This window comes from Coregonus clupeaformis, chromosome 7 (genome assembly GCF_020615455.1).
Source record: "Coregonus clupeaformis isolate EN_2021a chromosome 7, ASM2061545v1, whole genome shotgun sequence".
NCBI classification, from domain to species: domain Eukaryota; kingdom Metazoa; phylum Chordata; class Actinopteri; order Salmoniformes; family Salmonidae; genus Coregonus; species Coregonus clupeaformis.
In genome coordinates, this window is record NC_059198.1 from 35617923 (window position 1) to 35639991 (window position 22069).

Genomic DNA, 22069 nt, shown 5'->3' on the forward strand with positions numbered 1-22069 from the left:
TGGCCACCAGGTTTGCACACATCTCAGGAGGGATTTTGTCCCACACCTCTTTGCAGATCTTCTCCAAGTCATTAAGATTTCGAGGCTGACGTTTGGCAACTCGAACCTTCAGCTCCCTCCACAGATATTCTATGGGATTAAGGTCTGGAGACTGGCTAGGCCACTCCAGGACCTTAATGTGCTTCTTCTTTAGCCACTCCTTTGTTGCCTTGGCCGTGTGTTTTGGGTCATTGTCATGCTGGAATACCCATCCACGACCCATTTTCAATGCCCTGGCTAAGGGAAGGAGGTTCTCACCCAAGATTTGACGGTACATGGCCCCGTCCATCTTGCGGGCGCTGCAGGATTTCAGTCCTTCACGGCGTAGTGTGTTACCAATAGTTTTCTTGGTGACTATGGTCCCAGCTGCCTTGAGATCATTGACAATATCCTCCCGTGTAGTTCTGGGCTGATTCCTCACCGTTCTCATGATCATTGCAACTCCACGAGGTGAGATCTTGCATGGAGCCCCAGGCCGAGGGAGATTGACAGTTATTTTGTGTTTCTTCCATTTGCGAATAATCGCACCAACTGTTGTCACCTTCTCACCAAGCTGCTTGGTGATGGTCTGTGGTACTCTGTAGCTCAGCTGGTAGAGCACGGTGCTTGTAACGCCAAGGTAGTGGGTTTGATCCCCGGGACCACCAATACACAAAAAAAAATGTATGCACGCATGACTGTAAGTCGCTTTGGATAAAAGCGTCTGCTAAATGGCGTATTATTATTATTGTAGCCCATTCCAGCCTTGTGTAGGTCTACAATCTTGTCCCTGACATCCTTGGAGAGCTCTTTGGTCTTGGCCATAGTGGAGAGTTTGGAATCTGATTGAGTGATTGCTTCTGTGGACAGGTGTCTTTTAAACACAATTGGCCCAGCGTCTTCCGGGTTTGGCCGGTGTAGGCCGTCATTGTAAATAAGAATGTGTTCTTAACTGACTTGCCTAGTTAAATAAAGGTAAAATAAAAAAATACAGGTAACAAACTGAGATTAGGAGCACTCCCTTTAAGAGTGTGCTCCTAATCTCAGCTCGTTACCTGTATAAAAGACACCTGGGAGCCAGAAATCTTTCTGATTGAGAGGGGGTCAAATACTTATTTCCCTCATTAAAATGCAAATCAATTTATAAAATTTTTGACATGCGTTTTTCTGGATTTTTTTGTTGTTATTCTGTCTCTCACTGTTCAAATAAACCTACCATTAAAATTATAGACTGATCATTTCTTTGTCAGTGGGCAAACGTACAAAATCAGCAGGGGATCAAATACTTTTTTCCCTCACTGTATGCACTCACTAACTGTAAGTTGCTCTGGATAAGAGCGTCTGCTAAATGACTCACTAACTGTAAGTTGCTCTGGATAAGAGCGTCTGCTAAATGACTCACTAACTGTAAGTTGCTCTGGATAAGAGCGTCTGCTAAATGACTCACTAACTGTAAGTTGCTCTGGATAAGAGTGTCTGCTAAATGACTCACTAACTGTAAGTTGCTCTGGATAAGAGCGTCTCCTAAATGACTCACTAACTGTAAGTTGCTCTGGATAAGAGCGTCTGCTAAATGACTCACTAACTGTAAGTTGCTCTGGATAAGAGCGTCTGCTAAATGACTCACTAACTGTAAGTTGCTCTGGATAAGAGCGTCTGCTAAATGACTCACTAACTGTAAATTGCTCTGGATAAGAGCGTCTGCTAAATGACTCACTAACTGTAAGTTGCTCTGGATAAGAGCGTCTGCTAAATGACATAAATCTAACTGTAAAATGTAGTAGAGTAAACATAAACTAGACATTGTTTCATTTCAGCAAATAGGGCTCTCACCCTCTCACTCTCTCTCTCTCTTTTTCTCTCACCCTCTCACTCTCTCACTGTCTTTTTCTCTCACCCTCTCACTCTCTCACTCTCTTTTTCTCTCACCCTCTCTCTCTCTCTTTTTCTCTCACCCTCTCTCTCTCTCTTTTTCTCTCACCCTCTCACTCTCTCACTCTCTTTTTCTCTCACCCTCTCTCTCTCTCTTTTTCTCTCACCCTCTCTGTCTCTCTTTTTCTCTCACCCTCTCACTCTCTCACTCTCTTTTTCTCTCACCCTCTCACTCTCTCACTCTCTTTTTCTCTCACCCTCTCTCTCTCTCTCTTTTTCTCTCACCCTTTCTCTCTCTCTTTTTCTCTCACCCTCTCTCTCTCTCTCTCTTTTTCTCTCACCCTCTCTCTCTCTCTTTTTCTCTCACCCTCTCTCTCTCTCTCTCTCTCTCTCTCACCCTCTCTCTCTCTCACCCTCTCTCTTTCTCTCTCTCTCTCTGTCTCTCTCTCTCTTTTTCTCTCACTCTCTCTCTCTCTCTTTTTCTCTCACCCTCTCACTCTCTCTCTCTCTCTCTCTCTCACCCTCTCTCTTTCTCTCTCTCTCTCTGTCTCTCTCTTTGTCCCCCTCCCTCCCTCTCTCTCTATCCCCTTCTACTGGGTCTGGTATTGAAACTGACTCATTCTCTAGAGAGCAGAGAGATGCTAGATAGAGGAGAGCAGAGAGATGCTAGATAGAGGAGAGCAGAGAGATGCTAGATAGAGGAGAGCAGAGAGATGCTAGATAGAGGAGAGCAGAGAGATGCTAGATAGAGGAGAGCAGAGAGATGCTAGATAGAGGAGAGCAGAGAGATGCTAGATAGAGGAGAGCAGAGAGATGCTAGATAGAGGAGAGCAGAGATATGCTAGATAGAGGAGAGCAGAGAGATGCTAGATAGAGGAGAGCAGAGAGATGCTAGATAGAGGAGAGCAGAGAGATGCTAGATAGAGGAGAGCAGAGAGATGCTAGATAGAGGAGAGCAGAGAGATGCTAGATAGAGGAGAGCAGAGAGATGCTAGATAGAGGAGAGCAGAGAGATGCTAGATAGAGGAGAGCAGAGAGATGCTAGATAGAGGAGAGCAGAGAGATGCTAGATAGAGGAGAGCAGAGAGATGCTAGAGACTAATGTCTGCCTGGGAACACAGGCCATTGCACTGATTGGAGGATCATGTTCATGTTTTGTTGGCAGCGGAGAAAGGAGTGAGGGGAAATATGAGATGGGAGGGGAGAGGGGAGAGGGGAGAGGGGAGAGGGGAGAGGGGAGAGGGGAGAGGGGAGAGGGGATGGGGGAGAGGGAGAGGGGAGAGGGGAGAGGGGATGGGGAGAGGAGAGAGGAGAGGGGAGATTAGGTCATTCTACAGTGTCATCGATATGTGTGTGTGTGTGTGTGTGTGTGTGTGTGTGTGTGTGTGTGTGTGTGTGTGTGGACATTTTTAACTATACTAGTAAACAAACAACAATTTGACCAACTGGGGACATTTTGTTGGTCCCCACAAGGTCAAATGCTATTTCTAGGGGGTTTAGGGTTAAGGTTAGAATTAGTGTTAGAATTAGGTTTAGAGTTAGGAGATAGGGTTAGGTTTAGGTTTAGGAGCTAGGGTTAGGTTTAGGTTTAGGGTTAGGAGCTAGGGTTAGGTTTTTGGGTTAGGGTTAAGGTTAGGGTTAGGGTAAGGGTACGGTTTAGTGTTAGGGGTTAGGGAAAATAGGATATCAGCGTGGTCTGAATAGATGATGTCATCATGATAGCAGACTGGTGTTACAGTACCAGATAGGGTGGTGTAGAGAGGACCAGTTAGGTCTGGGCCTACTAACTACACAGATAGGGTGGTGTAGAGAGGACCAGTTAGGTCTGGGCCTACTAACTACACAGATAGGGTGGTGTAGAGAGGACCAGTTAGGTCTGGGCCTACTAACTACACAGATAGGGTGGTGTAGAGAGGACCAGTTAGGTCTGGGCCTACTAACTACACAGATAGGGTGGTGTAGAGAGGACCAGTTAGGTCTGGGCCTACTAACTACACAGATAGGGTGGTGTAGAGAGGACCAGTTAGGTCTGGGCCTACTAACTACACAGCTACATGTCTATTCTAATCTGATCTGGTCTATGCTAATCAATGCATTGCCTTGCTATTCTCCACTATTTCATTTGATTCATCTGTTGTTGATTAACCAAAGACAGTGAAACTAAACTCTATCTTCACACAGGAAGGGCTTGACATAATACAGGAAGTTATACTGTAGTCTGGCGTATCCAATGAGAAGTCAGGACGTCCTGCTTGCTGAACTCCAACACGAGGTTTGGCCTTTTTCTTATTTTTTTTTTCGGGAATTGAGCCAATGGTGTTATTTAAGTGAACTCTCACCCGTGCCCCAGGCTAGCAGGTAACACCGTTGCCTGCAGCATATAAACGTTACCCCTCATCTATGTCTGTCACAATAAAATTAAAATATATATTTAAAAAATGTGATGTCTCAACTATGATCCAGAGTATGAGCAGGTTGTCGATCATCTCCAGTGAGAGGAGAGGAGGGGTGGGGAGAGGAGGAGAGGGGAGAAGAGAGGAGGGGAGAGGAGGAGAGGGGGAGGGAGGGAGAGGAGGAGAGGGAGGGAGAGGAGGAGAGGGGAGAGGGGAGGAGAGGGGAAGAGAGGGGAGAGGAGGAGAGGGGAGCAGAGGAGAGGGGAGCGGAGGAGAGTGGAGGGGAGGGGAGAAGAGGGTAGAGGAGGAGAGGGAGGGGAGAGGAGGGGAGAGGAGGAGAGGGGAGGGGAGAGGAGGGAAGAGGAGGAGAGGAGGGGAGAGGAGGAGATGGGAGAGGAGGTGAGGAGAGAAGAGAGGAGAGGAGAGGAGAGGAGAGGAGAGGAGAGGAGAGGAGAGGAGAGGAGAGGAGAGGAGAGGAGAGGAGAGGAGAGGAGAGGAGAGGAGAGGAGAGGAGAGGAGAGGAGAGGAGAGGAGAGGAGAGGAGAGGAGAGGAGAGGAGAGGAGAGGAGAGGAGAGGAGAGAGGGATGTCTCACCTATGATCCAGAGTATGAGTAGATAGTCGATCATCTCCAAGGCGGGGCCCATGGTGTTCTTCTTGCCCTCGTTGTACACCAGAGAGTAGAGGTTGAGGAGCAGGAGGAAGGTGAAGTAGGAAGCACTGTGGATGATGAACTTAACGAAGGGCGTGTGGATGATCTGGCCCACGCGGGAACGCGGCACCACCAGATAGCACAGAGAGAGCAGCGGCCACAGCACTGCCACACTCAGCACCGTGGCCATCTTCAGACACGTGTGTTTACGCCGGTAGCTGGCTGTCTCGCCGAACCAGACGGTGTTAAGGAATTGCTGGCAGTTGGACTGGGCCACGAACTGGAGGTGGAGGAGGAGGGTGAGAGTGAGGGGAGGTGAGGGGAGGGGAATAGGGGGAATGGGAGGAGGAGGTGGAGGAGGAGGAGGGTGAGGGGAAGAGGAGGAGGAGGGTGAGGGGAGGATGTGAGGGGAGGACGAGGAGGGTGAGGGTAGGAGGAGGAGGTGAGAGGAGGAGGAGGAGGGTGAGGGGATGAGGTGAGGGGAGGAGGAGGTGGAGGAGGGTGAGGGGAGGAGGAGGGGAAGGGGAGGAGGAGGTGAGGGAAGGATGAGGGGGAAGGGAGGTGAGGGGAGGAGGAGGAGGGTGAGGGGATGAGGTGAGGGGAGGAGGAGGTGGTGGAGGGTGATGGGGAGGGCGAGGGGAGGAGGAGGTGAGGGGAGGAGGAGTAGAGTGAGAGGAGGAGGAGGTGGTGGAGGATGGTGAGGGGAGGAGGTGAAGGAGGGTGAGGGGAGGAGGAGGTAGTGTCATGGAGGGACAGTAGGAAGTGCCACAGAAGAATGATACGGATGGAGATGGAGGAGACAACAGGGAAACAAAGATAGAAGAAGTAATGGGTTATTCAGAATGGGCATTCATTATAGAATACGATACATGCACATGACCGTCAATTTGCTTGTTTATCACGTGTCTTGCCTTGGATTAGTTGGCTGTGGACAGCTGAGCCCTCCCATCTTTATGGTTGGTTCCCAGTCATTACAAGCAGTACTAATGTCATATACTCTGTGACCACATCCCACCACCAATACAAAACACAAACAGTGTCTGCATTTATCAAACACATATTTGATCAGGGTTATGAAGAGTGAGACAGTGGTTATGGATCTGATGCACAGGTTATATTCTGAACAAAAATATAAATGCAACATGTAAAATGTTGGCCCCATTTTTCATGAGCTGAAATAAAAGATCCCAAAAAGCTTATTTCTCTCAAACAAACATTTGTTTACATCCCTATTAGTGAGCATTTCTCCTTTGCCAAGATAATCCATCCACCTGACAGGTGTGGCATATCAATAAGCTGATTAAACAGCATGATCATTACACATGTGCACCTTGTGCTGGGGACAATAAAAGGCCACTCTAAAATGTGCAGTTTTGTCACACAACACAATGCCACAGATGTCTCAAGTTTTGAGGAAGCGTGCAATTGGGATGCTGACTGCAGGAATGTTCACTAGAGCTGTTGCCAGAGAATTGAAGGTTAATTTATCGATCATCAGCCGCCTCCAACATTGTTTTTGAGAATTTGGCAGCACATCCAACCGGCCTCACAACCGGCAGACCACGTGTAACCACGCCAGCCCAGGACCTCCACATCCTGCATCTTCACCTGCGGGATTGTCTGAGGAGGGGGATGGGGGGTGCTGAGGAGTATTTCTGTCTGTATTAAAGCCCCTTTGTGTGGAAAAACTCTTTCTGATTGTCTGGGCCTGGCTCCAAAGTGGGTGGACCTGCGCCCCTGCCCAGTCATGTGAAATCCATAGATTAGGTCCTGATGAATTTATTTAAATAAACTGATTTCCTTCTATGAACTGTAACTCAGTAAAAACGTAGTAAAAACGTTGAAATTGTTGCATGTTGCGTTTATATTTTTGTTCAGTAGAAGAAACAGTGCCCCAAATGGCATCCTATCCCCTTATATAGTGCACTACATATGTAAAGTAGTGCACTCTAAAGGGAATAGGGTACCATTTGGTAGAGCATGGCGCTTGTAACGCCAGGGTAGTGGGTTCGATCCCCGGGACCACCCATACCTAAAAATGTATGCACGCATGACTGTAAGTCGCTTTGGATAACAGCGTCTGCTAAATGGCATATTATATTATATTATATTGCATGGTCCTCTGTAGCTCAGCTGGTAGAGCGTGGCGCTTGTAACGCCAGGGTAGTGGGTTCGATCCCCGGCACCACCCATACGTAAAAATGTATGCACACATGACTGTAAGTCGCTTTGGATAAAAGCGTCTGCTAAATGGCATATTATTATTATTTATTATTATTATAATTGGTTAGCTCTCTGACACGTCATTTCTTAATGTGAGACAGAATGGCAGCAGCATTGCTCTAGTCTCACTGTGATATATAACCCAAACACAACCTCCCAGATATGAATAACAGATGAACTTCAAACATCCACCCTCATAACACGATGTCTCTGGTCTGCTCTGAGCTGGATGTAGCTTGGAGAGACCATAGCTTATTCAGGGTAATATTTCCCCAACAGACAACTACAGGAATAACAGCTGTTGTGGTCTTCACAGTCTATGAACACTATAATCACCCTCTCTTCCCTAGCAGTCTGCTGTTGTTAGTGTACGTTACAATAAAACAGTCCAAACAGTTCATATGATATACAGTATGTTCTATGAATAAAGAAATATAAATGATCAATACCCTTAACGTACAATGGTAAGCACTGACCTCGCTAAAGGCATGACATCCACTAACCCTGATGCCATGCTATAAATCCAGTGCTTTCATCATAATGTCAACCATTTCCACCTATTCATCATGTTTTATAGCCTAACACTGTACACAAATACATTCTAGGGCAGGGGTGTCAAAGTCATTTAGCCCTGGGGGCCACAGTCTTTACCGTGGTTCAGAGGGCCACACAGAAAATTAGATACAGTGGGGAAAAAAAGTATTTAGTCAGCCACCAATTGTGCAAGTTCTCCCACTTAAAAAGATGAGAGAGGCCTGTAATTTTCTTCATAGGTACACGTCAACTATGACAGACAAATTGAGAGAGAAAAAATTCCAGAAAATCACATTGTAGGATTTTTAATGAATTTATTTGCAGATTATGGTGGAAAATAAGTATTTGGTCACCTACAAACAAGCAAGATTTCTGGCTCTCACAGACCTGTAACTTCTTCTTTAAGAGGCTCCTCTGTCCTCCACTCGTTACCTGCATTAATGGCACCTGTTTGAACTTGTTATCAGTATAAAAGACACCTGTCCACAACCTCAAACAGTCACACTCCAAACTCCACTATGGCCAAGACCAAAGAGCTGTCAAAGGACACCAGAAACAAAATTGTAGACCTGCACCAGGCTGGGAAGACTGAATCTGCAATAGGTAAGCAGCTTGGTTTGAAGAAATCAACTGTGGGAGCAATTATTAGGAAATGGAAGACATACAAGACCACTGATAATCTCCCTCGATCTGGGGCTCCACGCAAGATCTCACCCGTGGGTCAAAATGATCACAAGAACGGTGAGCAAAAATCCCAGAACCACACGGGGGACCTAGTGAATGACCTGCAGAGAGCTGGGACCAAAGTAACAAAGCCTACCATCAGTAACACACTACGCCGCCAGGGACTCAAATCCTGCAGTGCCAGACATGTCCCCCTGCTTAAGCCAGTACATGTCCAGGCCCGTCTGAAGTTTGCTAGAGTGCATTTGGATGATCCAGAAGAGGATTGGGAGAATGTCAGATGAAACCAAAATATAACTTTTTGGTAAAAACTCAACTCGTCGTGTTTGGAGGACAAAGAATGCTGAGTTGCATCCAAAGAACACCATACCTACTGTGAAGTATGGGGGTGGAAACATCATGCTTTGGGGCTGTTTTTCTGCAAAGGGACCAGGACGACTGATCCGTGTAAAGGAAAGAATGAATGGGGGAATGTATCGTGAGATTTTGAGTGAAAAACTCCTTCCATCAGCAAGGGCATTGAAGATGAAACGTGGCTGGGTCTTTCAGCATGACAATGATCCCAAACATACCGCCCGGGCAATGAAGGAGTGGCTTCGTAAGAAGCATTTCAAGGTCCTGGAGTGGCTAGCCAGTCTCCAGATCTCAACCCCATAGAAAATCTTTGGAGGGAGTTGAAAGTCTGTGTTGCCCAGCGACAGCCCCAAAACATCACTGCTCTAGAGGAGATCTGCATGGAGGAATGGGCCAAAATACCAGCAACAGTGTGTGAAAACCATGTGAAGACTTACAGAAAACGTTTGACCTGTGTCATTGCCAACAAAGGGTATATAACAAAGTATTGAGAAACTTTTGTTATTGACCAAATACTTATTTTCCACCATAATTTGCAAATAGATTCATTAAAAATCCTACAATGTGATTTTCTGGATTTTTTTTCCTCATTTTGTCTGTCATAGTTAACGTGTACCTATGATGAAAATTACAGGCCTCTCTCATCTTTTTAAGTGGGAGAACTTGCACAATTGGTGGCTGACTAAATACTTTTTTCCCCCACTGTATATTGCCCCGAGTGGCCCTCTGAAGCACCAATATATCCCTGTGTGCGTAAAAAAGACTCCGATATGTTATTTCTGGTTGTACAAAAAAAAAAAAAATGTTTTATGGCTAGTTAGCTTTAGCCTCAACTCTTACTAGTTATACTTGATGGCTAATTAGTTTTAGCCTCAACTCTTTCTGGTTGTACTTGATGGCCAGTTAGCTTTATCCTCAACTCTTTCTGGTTGTACTTGATGGTGAGTTCGTTTTAGCCTCAACACTTTCTGGTTGTACTTGATGGCTAGTTAGCTTTAGCCTCAACTATTTCTAGTTGTACTTGATGGCCAGTTAGTTTTAGCCTCAACTCTTTCTGGTTGTACTTGATGGCTAGTTAGTTTTAGCCTCAAATCTTTCTGGTTGTACTTGATGGCTAGTTAGTTTTAGCCTCAACTCTTTCTGGTTATACTTGATGGCCAGTTAGTTTTAGCCTCAACTCTTTCTGGTTATACTTGATGGCTAGTTAGTTTTAGCCTCAACTCTTTCTGGTTGTATTTGATGGCTAGTTAATTTCAGCCTCACCTCTTTCTGGTTGTACTTGATGGCTAGTTAGTTTCAGCCTCACCTCTTTCTGGTTGTACTTGATGGCTAGTTTGAGTCGGCTGAGGTTGATGCGTTCCCCCATCAGGCCTCTCTTGTCCACCGTGCCTTCGTTGGCCGTGTGGTTGAGGATCACCTCCAGCTCTCTGGAGTTACGCGCCTGGGCCAGGAGGTCCTTAGCAAACATCTTACACTGCTTAGCCAACTCCTCATAGTCATTCCTGGAACCATGGAGAAGAGAGGAGATGGAGAAGAGGAGAGGAAAGGAGAGGGGAAGAGAGGAAAGGAGAGGAGAGGGGGAAGAGGAGAGGAGTGGAGAGGAGAGTAGAGGAGAGGAGAGGGGGAAGAGGAGATGAGTGGAGAGGAGAGGAGAGGAAAGGAGAGGAGAGGGGGAAGAGGAGAGGAGTGGGGGAAGAGGAGAGGAGAGAGGGAGAGGAGAGGAGAGGAGAGGAAAGGAAAGGAAAGGGGGAAGAGGAGAGGAGTGGAGTGGAGTGGAGTGGAGAGGAGAAGAAAGGAGAGGAGAGGGGGAAGAGGAGAGTAAAGGAGAGGGGGAAGAGGAGAGTAAAGGAGAGGGGGAAGAGGAGAGGAAAGGAGAGGGGGAAGAGGAGAGGAGTGGAGAGGAGAGGAGAGGAGAGGAGAGGAAAGGAGAGGAGAGGAAAGGGGGAAGAGGAGAGGAGAGGAAAGGGGAAAGAGGAGAGGAGAGGAGTGGAGAGGAGAGGAGAGGAGTGGAGAGAGGAGAGGAGAGGAGAGGAGAGGAGAGGAGAGGAGAGGAGAGGAGGAGAGGAGAGGAGAGGAGAGGGAGAGAGGAGAGAGGAGAGGAGAGGAGGAGGAGAGGAGAGGAGAGGAGAGGAGAGGAGAGGAGAGGAGAGGAGAGGAGAGGAGAGGGGGGAAGAGGAGAGGAGAGGAAAGGAGAGGAAAGGAGAGGAGAGGAGAGGAGAGGAGAGGGGGAAGAGGAGAGGGAAGGAGAGGAAAGGAGAGGGGGAAGAGGAGAGGAAGATGCGGAAGATAAGTGTGGGTGTCAAAGAGACACAGAGAATTATTAAAACAGCTAAAGTGATTACCATTCAATTTAATTTGATTTATTTAGCCAAGGTCAAGGCTGTTTGAGAAGGTTCGAATCCTAAGCAACCTGCATGCACATTGTTTGAAGTACAATACCAACATAGCTACTGTAATAGGTCGAAGCTGTGTGCTGGAAAACCTTGGTAGAGCATGGGTGGAGTAGGCATTGTGGTGCTCAGAGTAGTCTTTGTGTTTAATACCCATACAGCCTTTCATAAACCAGTCATAGAACAGAAACACAACGGACAAACAGTTGTAGAAGGCTATGGAAGAGGGCTTTTGAATGTCCTGATAGAAGCTCTCACCTGAACACCACCACCAGGCTTTGAGGCTGTGTGTGTGTGTGTGTGTGTGTGTGTGTGTGTGTGTGTGTGTGTGTGTGTGTGTGTGTGTGTGTGTGTGTGTGTGTGTGTGTGTGTGTGTTTGTAGCGTACCTAAACTCCACCTCCACCAGGCTGAGCTCTCTGAGGTCAGCACTCAGCTCAAAGGCCCTAAGGATGGGGTCCTCCTCGGTCAGCATGATCAGAGATGGGCTGGCCAGGCACCTGTAGATGTCCAGACGAAACCTGGGGAGGGGTGGGGGAGGGAGGGAGGGAGGGAGGGAGGGAGGGAGGGAGGGGAGAGAGAGAGAGAGAGAGTAGAGAGAGGGAGAGAGAGAGAGAGAGAGAGAGAGAGAGAGAGAGAGAGAGAGAGAGAGAGAGAGAGAGAGAGAGAGAGAGAGAGAGAGAGAGAGAGAGAGAGAGAGAGAGAGAGAGAGAGAGAGAGAGAGAGAGAGAGAGAGAGAGAGAGAGAGACAGAGAGAGAGAGACAGAGAGAGACAGAGAGTGAGAGAGAGAGAGAAAGAAAGACAGACATACTAAGCAGACGAGAGTAACAAAACTTGTGTTTCACAGTGTGGTGTGTTGTGATCTGTGTGTTGATTCAGAGTGTGGTGTGTCGTGATCTGTGTGTTGATTCAGAGTGTGGGGTGTCGTGATCTGTGTGTTGATTCAGAGTGTGGTGTGTGAGAGGTCATACAGTTAGAAACACCAAGCTGAATATAGCATCAGTTCATGGTAACACTTCTAAACAGAATCCCAGAAGATCTCCTATTTGCCTCTAAGACAAGGGTGGTACAGTATGTTTCCTCCTATCTGTAAAAGACAAGTCATCCTGTTTATTTCATCTAGCACTGGTCAGTGGAGTCTGTGGTTGTCGTAAATGGCACCCTGTTCCCTACACTGGTTTGGAGTATTGACTGATGGTGTAGTGGGGTTGTAGTGTGGTTTGGAGTATTGACTGATGGTGTAGTGTGGTTGTAGTGTGGTTTGGAGTATTGACTGATGGTGTAGTGTGGTTGTAGTGTGGTTAGGAGTATTGACTGATGGTGTAGTGTGGTTGTAGTGTGGTTTGGAGTATTGACTGATGGTGTAGTGTGGTTGTAGTGTGGTTTGGAGTATTGACTGATGGTGTAGTGTGGTTGTAGTGTGGTTTGGAGTATTGACTGATGGTGTAGTGTGGTTGTAGTGTGGTTTGGAGTATTGACTGATGGTGTAGTGTGGTTGTAGTGTGGTTAGGAGTATTGACTGATGGTGTAGTGTGGTTATAGTGTGGTTAGGAGTATTAATAAACTACTTGCCTGGTGAATATACCTTTCTACAGAGGAAATACCCCACACAGAGACCTTCCTAGCTGAAAAAAGTGTGTGTGTGTGTCTGTGTGTGCTCCCGTGCATGCGTGTGTGTTCTACAGGATGTTACCTGGAGTGTCGAAGGCTGTCCTTCTTGTTCTTGGCGTTACAGAGAGTACACTCACAGCCCACAGCGTGTGGCCTGGGCAGGGAGATATCGTGCTTCAGCAACATGGTCAGGATCTCATAGTTGTTCCTATGGGCCGCCAGGATCACTGGAGCCACATCCATGGTGGTGGAGTACTCTGTGTTCACACGCCGCTGCATCAGTTTCTGACAGAGAGCGAGGAAATAAGAATATGCTTGTTGTTATTGATGCAGTCTTTAATGCGCTAAAAACATTCAGTTCTCCAATGAAGTAAAGTGTTTTCTGCTCTTCAATATATTTTTGGACTATTGCATTATTGATGAAAATCTGAAACATGATCAGGATAAGGACAGGAGGTCATTTGGTTGGAGCAGGTAATTATTATCTTTATTGATTGGATAACATTATTTATTAACAGTGTTTGACTTGGGCAGAAGCTCACCGGAGCTGAGTTCCGGAGCTGAGTTCCGGAGCTGAGTTCCGGCACCTCAAATGTTCTACCGCTTGAGCTCCTGTTCCTCTTATAGAATATTACTGTAGCTCAAAACTATTGTGGAGGTTCTGCTCAAAAATATAAACAGTACCGGCATGCAAAATGAGTACCGGCACTTATTTCAGTCCAAGTCAAGCACTGTTTATTATCATGTCGACATTTGTCATTCTTTGTATGTGGTGTGTACTGCGCAGTACACCGGAGGACTCATTGTAAGCATCATTGTAATGTTTGTTTAATGTGTCAATTGATCCTGTAAGGGATGGGTTGCCAACTGGCGATTTGACATGAAAATAAAACAAATTATTCATTCATTCATTCATAAAAAAAGTAATACAATGGTGGAGAAGAGAACAGACTAACAGCGATGGAGGGCTTGGAGGACCTCCTGGGGCAATAGTTGAGGAGGATGTCCACAGCTCCCACCACCTCTGAGTCGATGGCCACTAACAGAGCATCTGTTGTCTGGAACAAACACAGACACAACACAGACAACACAGACAACACAGACAACACAGACAACATAGTCAGGGTAGAAGATAGTTGTACAGGTTAGCTTCCAAAATGTCACTTCGAAGAAGGTGTTGTCAGTAAACTAGTAGGTGTTAGAAGGTGTTGTCAGTAAACTAGTAGGTGTTAGAAGGTGTTGTTAGTAAACTAGTAGGTGTTAGAAGGTGTTGTCAGTAAACGAATAGGTGTTAGATGGTGTTGTTAGTAAACTAGTAGGTGTTAGAAGGTGTTGTTAGTATACTAGTAGGTGTTAGAAGGTGTTGTCAGTAAACTAGTAGGTGTTAGAAGGTGTTGTCAGTAAACTAGTAGGTGTTAGAAGGTGTTGTTAGTAAACTAGTAGGTGTTAGAAGGTGTTGTCAGTAAACTAGTAGGTGTTAGAAGGTGTTGTTAGTAAACTAGCAGGTGTTAGAAGGTGTTGTCAGTAAACTAGTAGGTGTTAGAAGGTGTTGTCAGTAAACTAGTAGGTGTTAGAAGGTGTTGTCAGTAAACTAGTAGGTGTTAGAAGGTGTTGTCAGTAAACTAGTAGGTGTTAGAAGGTGTTGTTAGTAAACTAGTAGGTGTTAGAAGGTGTTGTCAGTAAACTAGTAGGTGTTAGAAGGTGTTGTCAGTAAACTAGCAGGTGTTAGAAGGTGTTGTCAGTAAACTAGTAGGTGTTAGAAGGTGTTGTCAGTAGAGAGAGAGAGAGAGAGAGAGAGAGAGAGAGAGAGAGAGAGAGAGAGAGAGAGAGAGAGAGAGAGAGAGAGAGAGAGAGAGAAAGAAACTCATATCCAATTTGACAAACTCTCATATTTATTGGGTGAAATACCACAGTATGCAGCAAGATTTGTGACCTGTTGCCACAAGAAAAGGGCAACCAGTGAAGAACAAACTCCATTGTAAATACAACCCATATTTTTGTTGATTTATTTTCCCTTTTGTACTTTAACTATTTGCACATTGTTACAACACTGTATATATACATAATATGACATTTGAAATGTCTTTGTTCACTTGCTTCGGCAATAAAGCCCTTTGAATTGAACTGAGAGAGAGAGAGAGAGAGAGAGAGAGAGAGAGAGAGAGAGAGAGAGAGAGAGAGAGAGAGAGAGAGAGAAAGAGAGAGAGAGAGAGAGAGAGAGAGAGAGAGAGAGAGAGAGAGAGAGAGAGAAAGAGAAAGAGAAAGAGAAAGAGAGAGAGAGAGAGAGAGAAAGAGAAAGAGAAAGAGAGAGAGAGAGAGAAAGAGAAAGAGAAAGAGAAAGAGAAAGAGAGAGAGAGAGAGAGAGAGAGAGTATGTGTGTGTGCTCAGTGTGTGCGCGTACCTACGTGTGTGTGTGTGTGTGTGTGTGTGTGTGTGTGTGTGTGTGTGTGTGTGTGTGTGTGTGTGTGTGTGTGTGTGTATATTACCTGGCAGCCATGCTCCAGCAGCAGCTTAAGGATGTCCAGGTTTTGGTTCTCTATGGAGATGGTGACAGCGTCTCTCCCCAGCACGTCTACACAGTCTGCCTTCTCCTCCAGCAGCCTCTTCACCATGTAGCAGTCACCTGGAACAATGTGGAGTTACAGCACACACAACACACACAAAGATACACACACACACACAACACACAACACACACAAAGATACACACACACACACACAACACACAAAGATACACACACACACAACACACACAAAGATACACATACACACACACACAACACACACAAAGATACACATACACACACAACACACACAAAGATACACATACACACACACACAACACACATAGATACACACACACAACACACACAAAGATACACACACACACACAACACACACAAAGATACACACAACACACAACACACACAAAGATACACACACACACAACACACAACACACACAAAGATACACACACACACACAACACACAAAGATACACACACACACAACACACACAAAGATACACATACACACACACACAACACACACAAAGATACACATACACACACAACACACACAAAGATACACATACACACACACACAACACACATAGATACACACACACAACACACACAAAGATACACACACACACACAACACACACAAAGATACACATGCACACACACACACAACACACACAAAGATACACATTCACACACACACAACACACAAAGATACACACACATTAACACACACAACACACACAAGGATACACACATAACACACACAAAGATACACACACACACAACACACAATGATACACCCACACACACACACACACACACACACACACACAAAGAGACACACACACACACACTTAACACACAAAGATACACACACACAACACACCACACAAAGATACACAAACACACACACACACACACAACACACACATTACACACACACACATACAACACACACATAACACACACACACATAGACACACAAACACACAAAGATACACACACACACAACAAACACACACCCAACAGACTACAACACCCCAACACCCTCCACTCCAACACCCCAGCACCCTCCACTCCCAGCTTACTGAAACAATAACAATCTCCCTCAAAGGACAAAGACAGTCTGTTGGGCCATGTTTACACTGGCTTTATATGGTAAGACTGTCTGGGAGACACTGAGCACTATGCAAACATCCGCCTCAGCTTCACTTGTCATTGATTTCAAATACTATCGCTGTTTTTATTGGGCTACTGTTACTATAAACATTCATAGCTTCTTGCTTCTGTCTTGACTACCCCTCCTCTCATGGGAATTACATACACATGGTGTGTGTGTGTGTGTGTGTGTGTGTGTGTGTGTGTGTGTGTGTGTGTGTGTGTGTGTGTGTGTGTGTGTGTGTGTTTGTCTCCTGTCCTTTCATGGGAATTACCTAACGGGCCACCCATGCAAACAAGTTGTTTCATTCAAGCCTTCATGTGAAACTTGGGATGTATGACAGAATACACTAAACGTACAGTATATAGTCTTCTTCACAAGCTTCACATTAACGTGTTATTCATTTAGCAGACACCCTTATCCAGAGCTCAGCTGGTAGAGCACGGCGCTTGTAACGCCAAGGTAGTGGGTTCGATCCCCGGGACCACCCATACACCCAAAAAAAATTATGCACGCATGACTGTAAGTCGCTTTGGATAAAAGCGTCTGCTAAATGGCATATTATATTATTATTATTACAGGAGCAATTAGGGCGTCACCTCACTTTCACAACCTGAGCAGTAAAGCCTGCTAGTAAAACTATGACAAAGCTTAGCTAATTTCCCCCCAACATCGGAGACCTGGATCACAAGGTAACGCTGTTGAAGGTAAAATATTTCTTAACGCTGTTGAATGCCGATAATACGGGGGTCCATCGTGCTCTATACTAGAGCAGATCTCCCGAGTCCACCGGAAATAACTCAGCCCTGTGGGCAAACTTCCAGTGTAGCTACGTGTAGGCAGCTGCACGAGGCTGTAAAAGTAAACTCACCCATAATAAGGTAGGAGACTGTTGGTAAGAACTGTGTAATATTAAATGAAGTGTTTCAGAGAATAAAATACTACATTTTCACACCATACTACCTTATAGAGCACCTTAAGATGACACTGTCACAAAGTGATACCGCTATTATTATTATGCTATTTGCAACAGATGATTTCACAACCGCTATCAATAACATAATTGTTCTTATTTGATTAATTGATTATGGGAGGCCTAAAACGATTAAATTCGCCTTGATTTTATACACCTGTGTTCCATGCAATACATAACATGTTTAGCCAATGCCATGTCCTGTACAAAATGTTGGGATAAAAAAAAAAGATATATATAAATATAAACGAATCTACCCAAAAGCCTTTAACAACTCACCTTTCTCACAGGCCAGTAGGAAGAGCTTCTCGTCTAGAGTAGTCTCCTCCTTAACCTCCCTCAAGTCTTTCAGGGCCAGAAATGAATCCGGAGAGGACACGTCCGTGCACTGATACAGAGCGGCCATTACGACTGAGAAGGAATAGGGCAGAACCCTGATGCGCATCCCACTAGGCGCCAACGACCAAAAGCCCGTCAGGATGACATATACTACACAAAGACTTTTACTTTATTTCCCGCTAAAGAACGGCAGTTGTAGACAATAATATGTAGGCTAGGCTATTATTGTTGTTGCATCCGTGTTGGTAACGTTTCCTCCGTTTTTACGCAGCGTCGGCGTTTGGCGCGCGTAACGACCTTCCAGTTGTTTCCTCGTAATTTCATTTTGACACGCTATTCTTCTTCAAGTGTAAACATACTGGACACCGTCAGTGCGCATAATTATCCATCTCCATCAGCGTGTTTACAAGCACCGTTTTCTCGCACGGCTTCGCAGGATCTTAGCGCAATGGTCCAGATGGTGTTGCTGCTGCGCGTTGCGCGCTGCGCAACTCATTCTCCACCTGCTTTCTCATCTCGCGCACGCAGGCAGCATCCTCAGCAGTCCACATTTACATAACAAGCTTGCCTTCTATTTTTTTTAACCATTATTATATTTTATTTTAGATAGTCTTCAGAAAATAAAAAATATCTACATCCTACACATAATGTAGCCTACATCAGATGACGAAGAGCTGAGGACGTTTAGGTTATTTGATAATCAAATTTAAAGAGATGAAGAAATACAGCTAGTTCAAAAGGTTCCCTCTGACGTATTTCCAAAATACTGTATTACAATCATAGTCGGCTAACATAATGCTAAAATATGCGGTTTGATTTGGAATAATATTGTCTCAAAGTTTCAATTTGCACATTCTTAACATAAAATCTCCAAGAATTGGCTATTTACCTTGCTCTAATTTGTTTATATAACAGGAATTATATATATGACCACATTGTGTCTGTGTGTGTCTGTGTGTGTGGACATGTTTGACCACACACACACACATAAACTTGACCAACTGGGGACATTTTGTTAGTCCCCACAATGTCAAATGCTATTTCTAAGGGGTTTATGGTTAAGGTTAGAATTCGTGTTAGGGTTAGAATTAGGTTTAAGGTTTAGGAGCTAGGGTTAGTTTTAAGGTTAGGGTTAGGAGCTAGGGTTAGGTTTAGGGTTAGGGTTAAGGTTAGGTTTTCGGGTTAAGGTTAGGGTTAAGGTTAGGGTAAGGGTACGGGTTAGGGAAAATAGGATTTTTAATGGGACTGAATGGTGTGTCCCCACAAGGTTAGTTTTACAACACTGTGTGTGTGTGTGTGCCTGCACGTGATGTGTCCATATTAGATCAATATAATACCAATGTTTCTAGGAGCAGCGTGACTTTGAGGACATTGTGTAACTGCAGATAAATGTCACTTTTAAAATCACACAGGTATAAATACTGCACCATTTAATACAAGAGAGCTTTTAGGTAATGAACATGCCCTTGCACCATTAAACCCAGGAAGACTGGGATACATGATGGTCAAATTACATTGGTAATTTGGTCCTCTGTAGCTCAGCTGGTAGAGCACAGCGCTTGTAACGCCAAGGTAGTGGGTTCGATCCCCGGGACCACCCATACACCCCAAAAAAATTATGCACGCATGACTGTAAGTCGCTTTGGATAAAAGCGTCTGCTAAATGGCATATTATTATTACAATGGCCTATTATTTATGGTGCAGACATGCATCTTTCACCATGGGGTGTATTTCATGTAAAATGTGATATTTTTTTCTAGTCTGGGTGAACACATCTCGTGAAATAACTGTAGGCCTAGTTCTAGAGAACAAAGAATACATTTCACAATGAATCAATTCAGTTTCTTAATCTTATTTTTCTATCAAACCAAACTGGAATTGACATATTCCGCCTCGCCCCAGCAGATGGCAGTCTTTCCAAAGCAACTTTAGAGCACACTGTGACTTAATCCAAAGGCCTAGAGTAATGAAAATAAACATTTACCATGAAGAAATCCTTTAAAGAAAAGAGTAGCCTATCACTGAACTAAAAGAGTAGCCTATCACTGAACTAAAAGAGTTGCCTATCACTGAACTAAAAGAGTAGCCTATCACTGAACTAAAAGAGTAGCCTATCACTGAACTAAAATCGCCTATATAATCTTGAGACAACTGCAGGACTTGCTTGACTCCTAATAGAGATGCCCAAACCCTCCCCTTTGTGGCTTCCATTGTTCTAATAACACATTAATTGACACGCGTGAGCAGATGATTTTCAGTCTGTTGAGCATTTGGGTGCCCTAAAACACATGGGTTTATCGCTTCCCAGCCCTGTCAATTCCACGCTGACAGATGTCGAATAGCAGATTACCGCTGATTCCAATTTGCCTAGTGAGAAAAAGGACAGGTCAGGATTGGCAGGTCAGGATTGGCAGTTCAGTTAGCGGGTTGACCGGCTCTCAAAGGGAACTGCTCATTGCCTACCGTTTAACCAGGTCTAGAGTAACCTGTTGAGACTGTGGGCAAAACAAATGTATGTAATGGGAGCTATCGATTGCTCACTGCCTATAAATGAGAAGGAAAGACAGACATGGTAGAGAGACAGATGATCTATAATGTTAATAACAAACATTGAATGTAGGCTATTGTCTGTTCTCTCTGACTCTGACAATAAAACAAAACACCCCCCAAATAAATAAAATGAAACAAAACATCCGATTTGAAAAATATTGCCACACATACTTGATATGAAACAATGTAACGTTGAAACTGTAAAAAATGCCATGTGTGTGCACGTGACTTTACCCACAGTCCCGTTAGGGGGGTTTCTTCCCTTTTCAGGTGTCTATCATAGCATCCTGGTTTCCACCAATTAGAGTGCCCGAATGCACATTTGGACTCTGAACCCTCCCATTCCAGGTCAGAGTGGCTAACCTTGTAGGCAGATGAAGACAAGTTTGGCTGCCGATCAAGTTATCAGTGTGTTTACTAGTTAGATTGTGCTTGCATCCATATAGTGAGTTTTGGGTTTACTGTTGTGGGTTTTATGCTGTTAGCAATGCTCAATCACTTGTAGTTACTTTCTTACATTTGTAACATACAGTACTGTTTGCAGTGGTGTAAAGTACTTAAGTATACAGTAGAGGCTCCTCAGAGGAGGAAGGTGAATTTCATACAAATACAAATAGTGAAACACTAAAAAAGTTATCATTTTTAGATAAAACTATACTAAATATATTCACGTCACCAAATAATTTATTTAACTACAATGTTTTGCAATGAAGGTCTACAGTAGCCTCAGCAGCCCTCTGTAGGGTAGCACCATGGTGTAGCCGGAGGACAGCTAGCTTCCGTCCTCCTCTGGGTACATTGACTTCAATTCAAAAACTAGAAGGCTCATGGTTCTCACCCCCTTCCATAGACTTACACAGTAATTATGACAACTTCCGGAGGACGTCCTCCAACCTATCAGAGCTCTTGCAGCATGAACTGACATGTCTCGAGGAGCGTTCAGAGCGCACACTGGACGCTCTGGCCAAGGAGTAGGGTTGATCCGAGTGTTCGGACCTCTTAACTGCAGTCAAGCACCCAAGCTAACTGGCTAACGTTGGCTAGCTACTTCCAGACACAAATGAGAGAACAGCTCACTCTTACCATTTTACTCGCCCTAGCAGAGCTGGTTAGGCTGTTTTCATGTTATCTAGAGCTTGGTGACTGTAACTGTGCTGCTGGGAACAATTTAATTAAAACATTTTAAACAGGTGTTGCACCTTCATAAATTCATCAGTTATTCTGCGCTCTGGCACACCAACGAGAGTTTTCTGAAATCAGAGTAAATTGCCAGAGTGAATTTACTTTACTTTACTATTTCTATTTTTGACAACTTTTACTTTTACTTCATTATATTCCTGAAGAAAATAATGTACTTTTTACTCCATACCCTGACACCCAAAAAGTACTCATTACATTTTGAATGCTTAGCAGGACAGCAAAAATTGTCAAATTCACACACTGATCAAGAGAACATCCCTGGTCATCCTTACTGCCTCTGATCTGGCGGACTCACTAAACACAAATGCTTCGTTTTTAAATTATGTCTGAGTATTGGAGTGTGCCCTGGCTATCCGTAAATTAAAAAAAAAACAAGAAATTGTGCGGTCTGGTTCGTAAATTCACTCTGGCTACTGACACCGGTCATATTCAACGCGTGTTGCACGTTCGTAAATTAATCAGTTATTCTGCACTCTGGCACACAGACGAGAGTGCTCTGAAATCGGAGTAGATAGCCAGAGTGAATTTACGAACGCACGCTTAAGTGCATTTAAAACCAAATACTTTTAGACTTTTACTCAAGTAGTATTTTACGT

General features: G+C 44.7%; 1 protein-coding gene across 1 annotated transcript in view; it reads right to left on the reverse strand.

Annotated features, from left to right (window-relative positions):
* LOC121569353 (short transient receptor potential channel 1) overlaps positions 1-18243 on the reverse strand; it is a 50221-nt gene extending 31978 nt beyond the window's left edge. The window contains exons 1-7 of the mRNA XM_041880241.2: positions 17663-18243; positions 15216-15352; positions 13686-13787; positions 12812-13014; positions 11507-11638; positions 10036-10231; positions 4878-5214 (exon numbers count right to left, since the gene is read on the reverse strand). Coding sequence (XP_041736175.1) covers positions 4878-5214; positions 10036-10231; positions 11507-11638; positions 12812-13014; positions 13686-13787; positions 15216-15352; positions 17663-17828 — 1273 coding nt within the window. The 5' untranslated portion in view covers positions 17829-18243. The remainder of the gene's footprint in view (positions 1-4877; positions 5215-10035; positions 10232-11506; positions 11639-12811; positions 13015-13685; positions 13788-15215; positions 15353-17662) is intronic.
* Positions 18244-22069: the final 3826 nt, after the last annotated feature.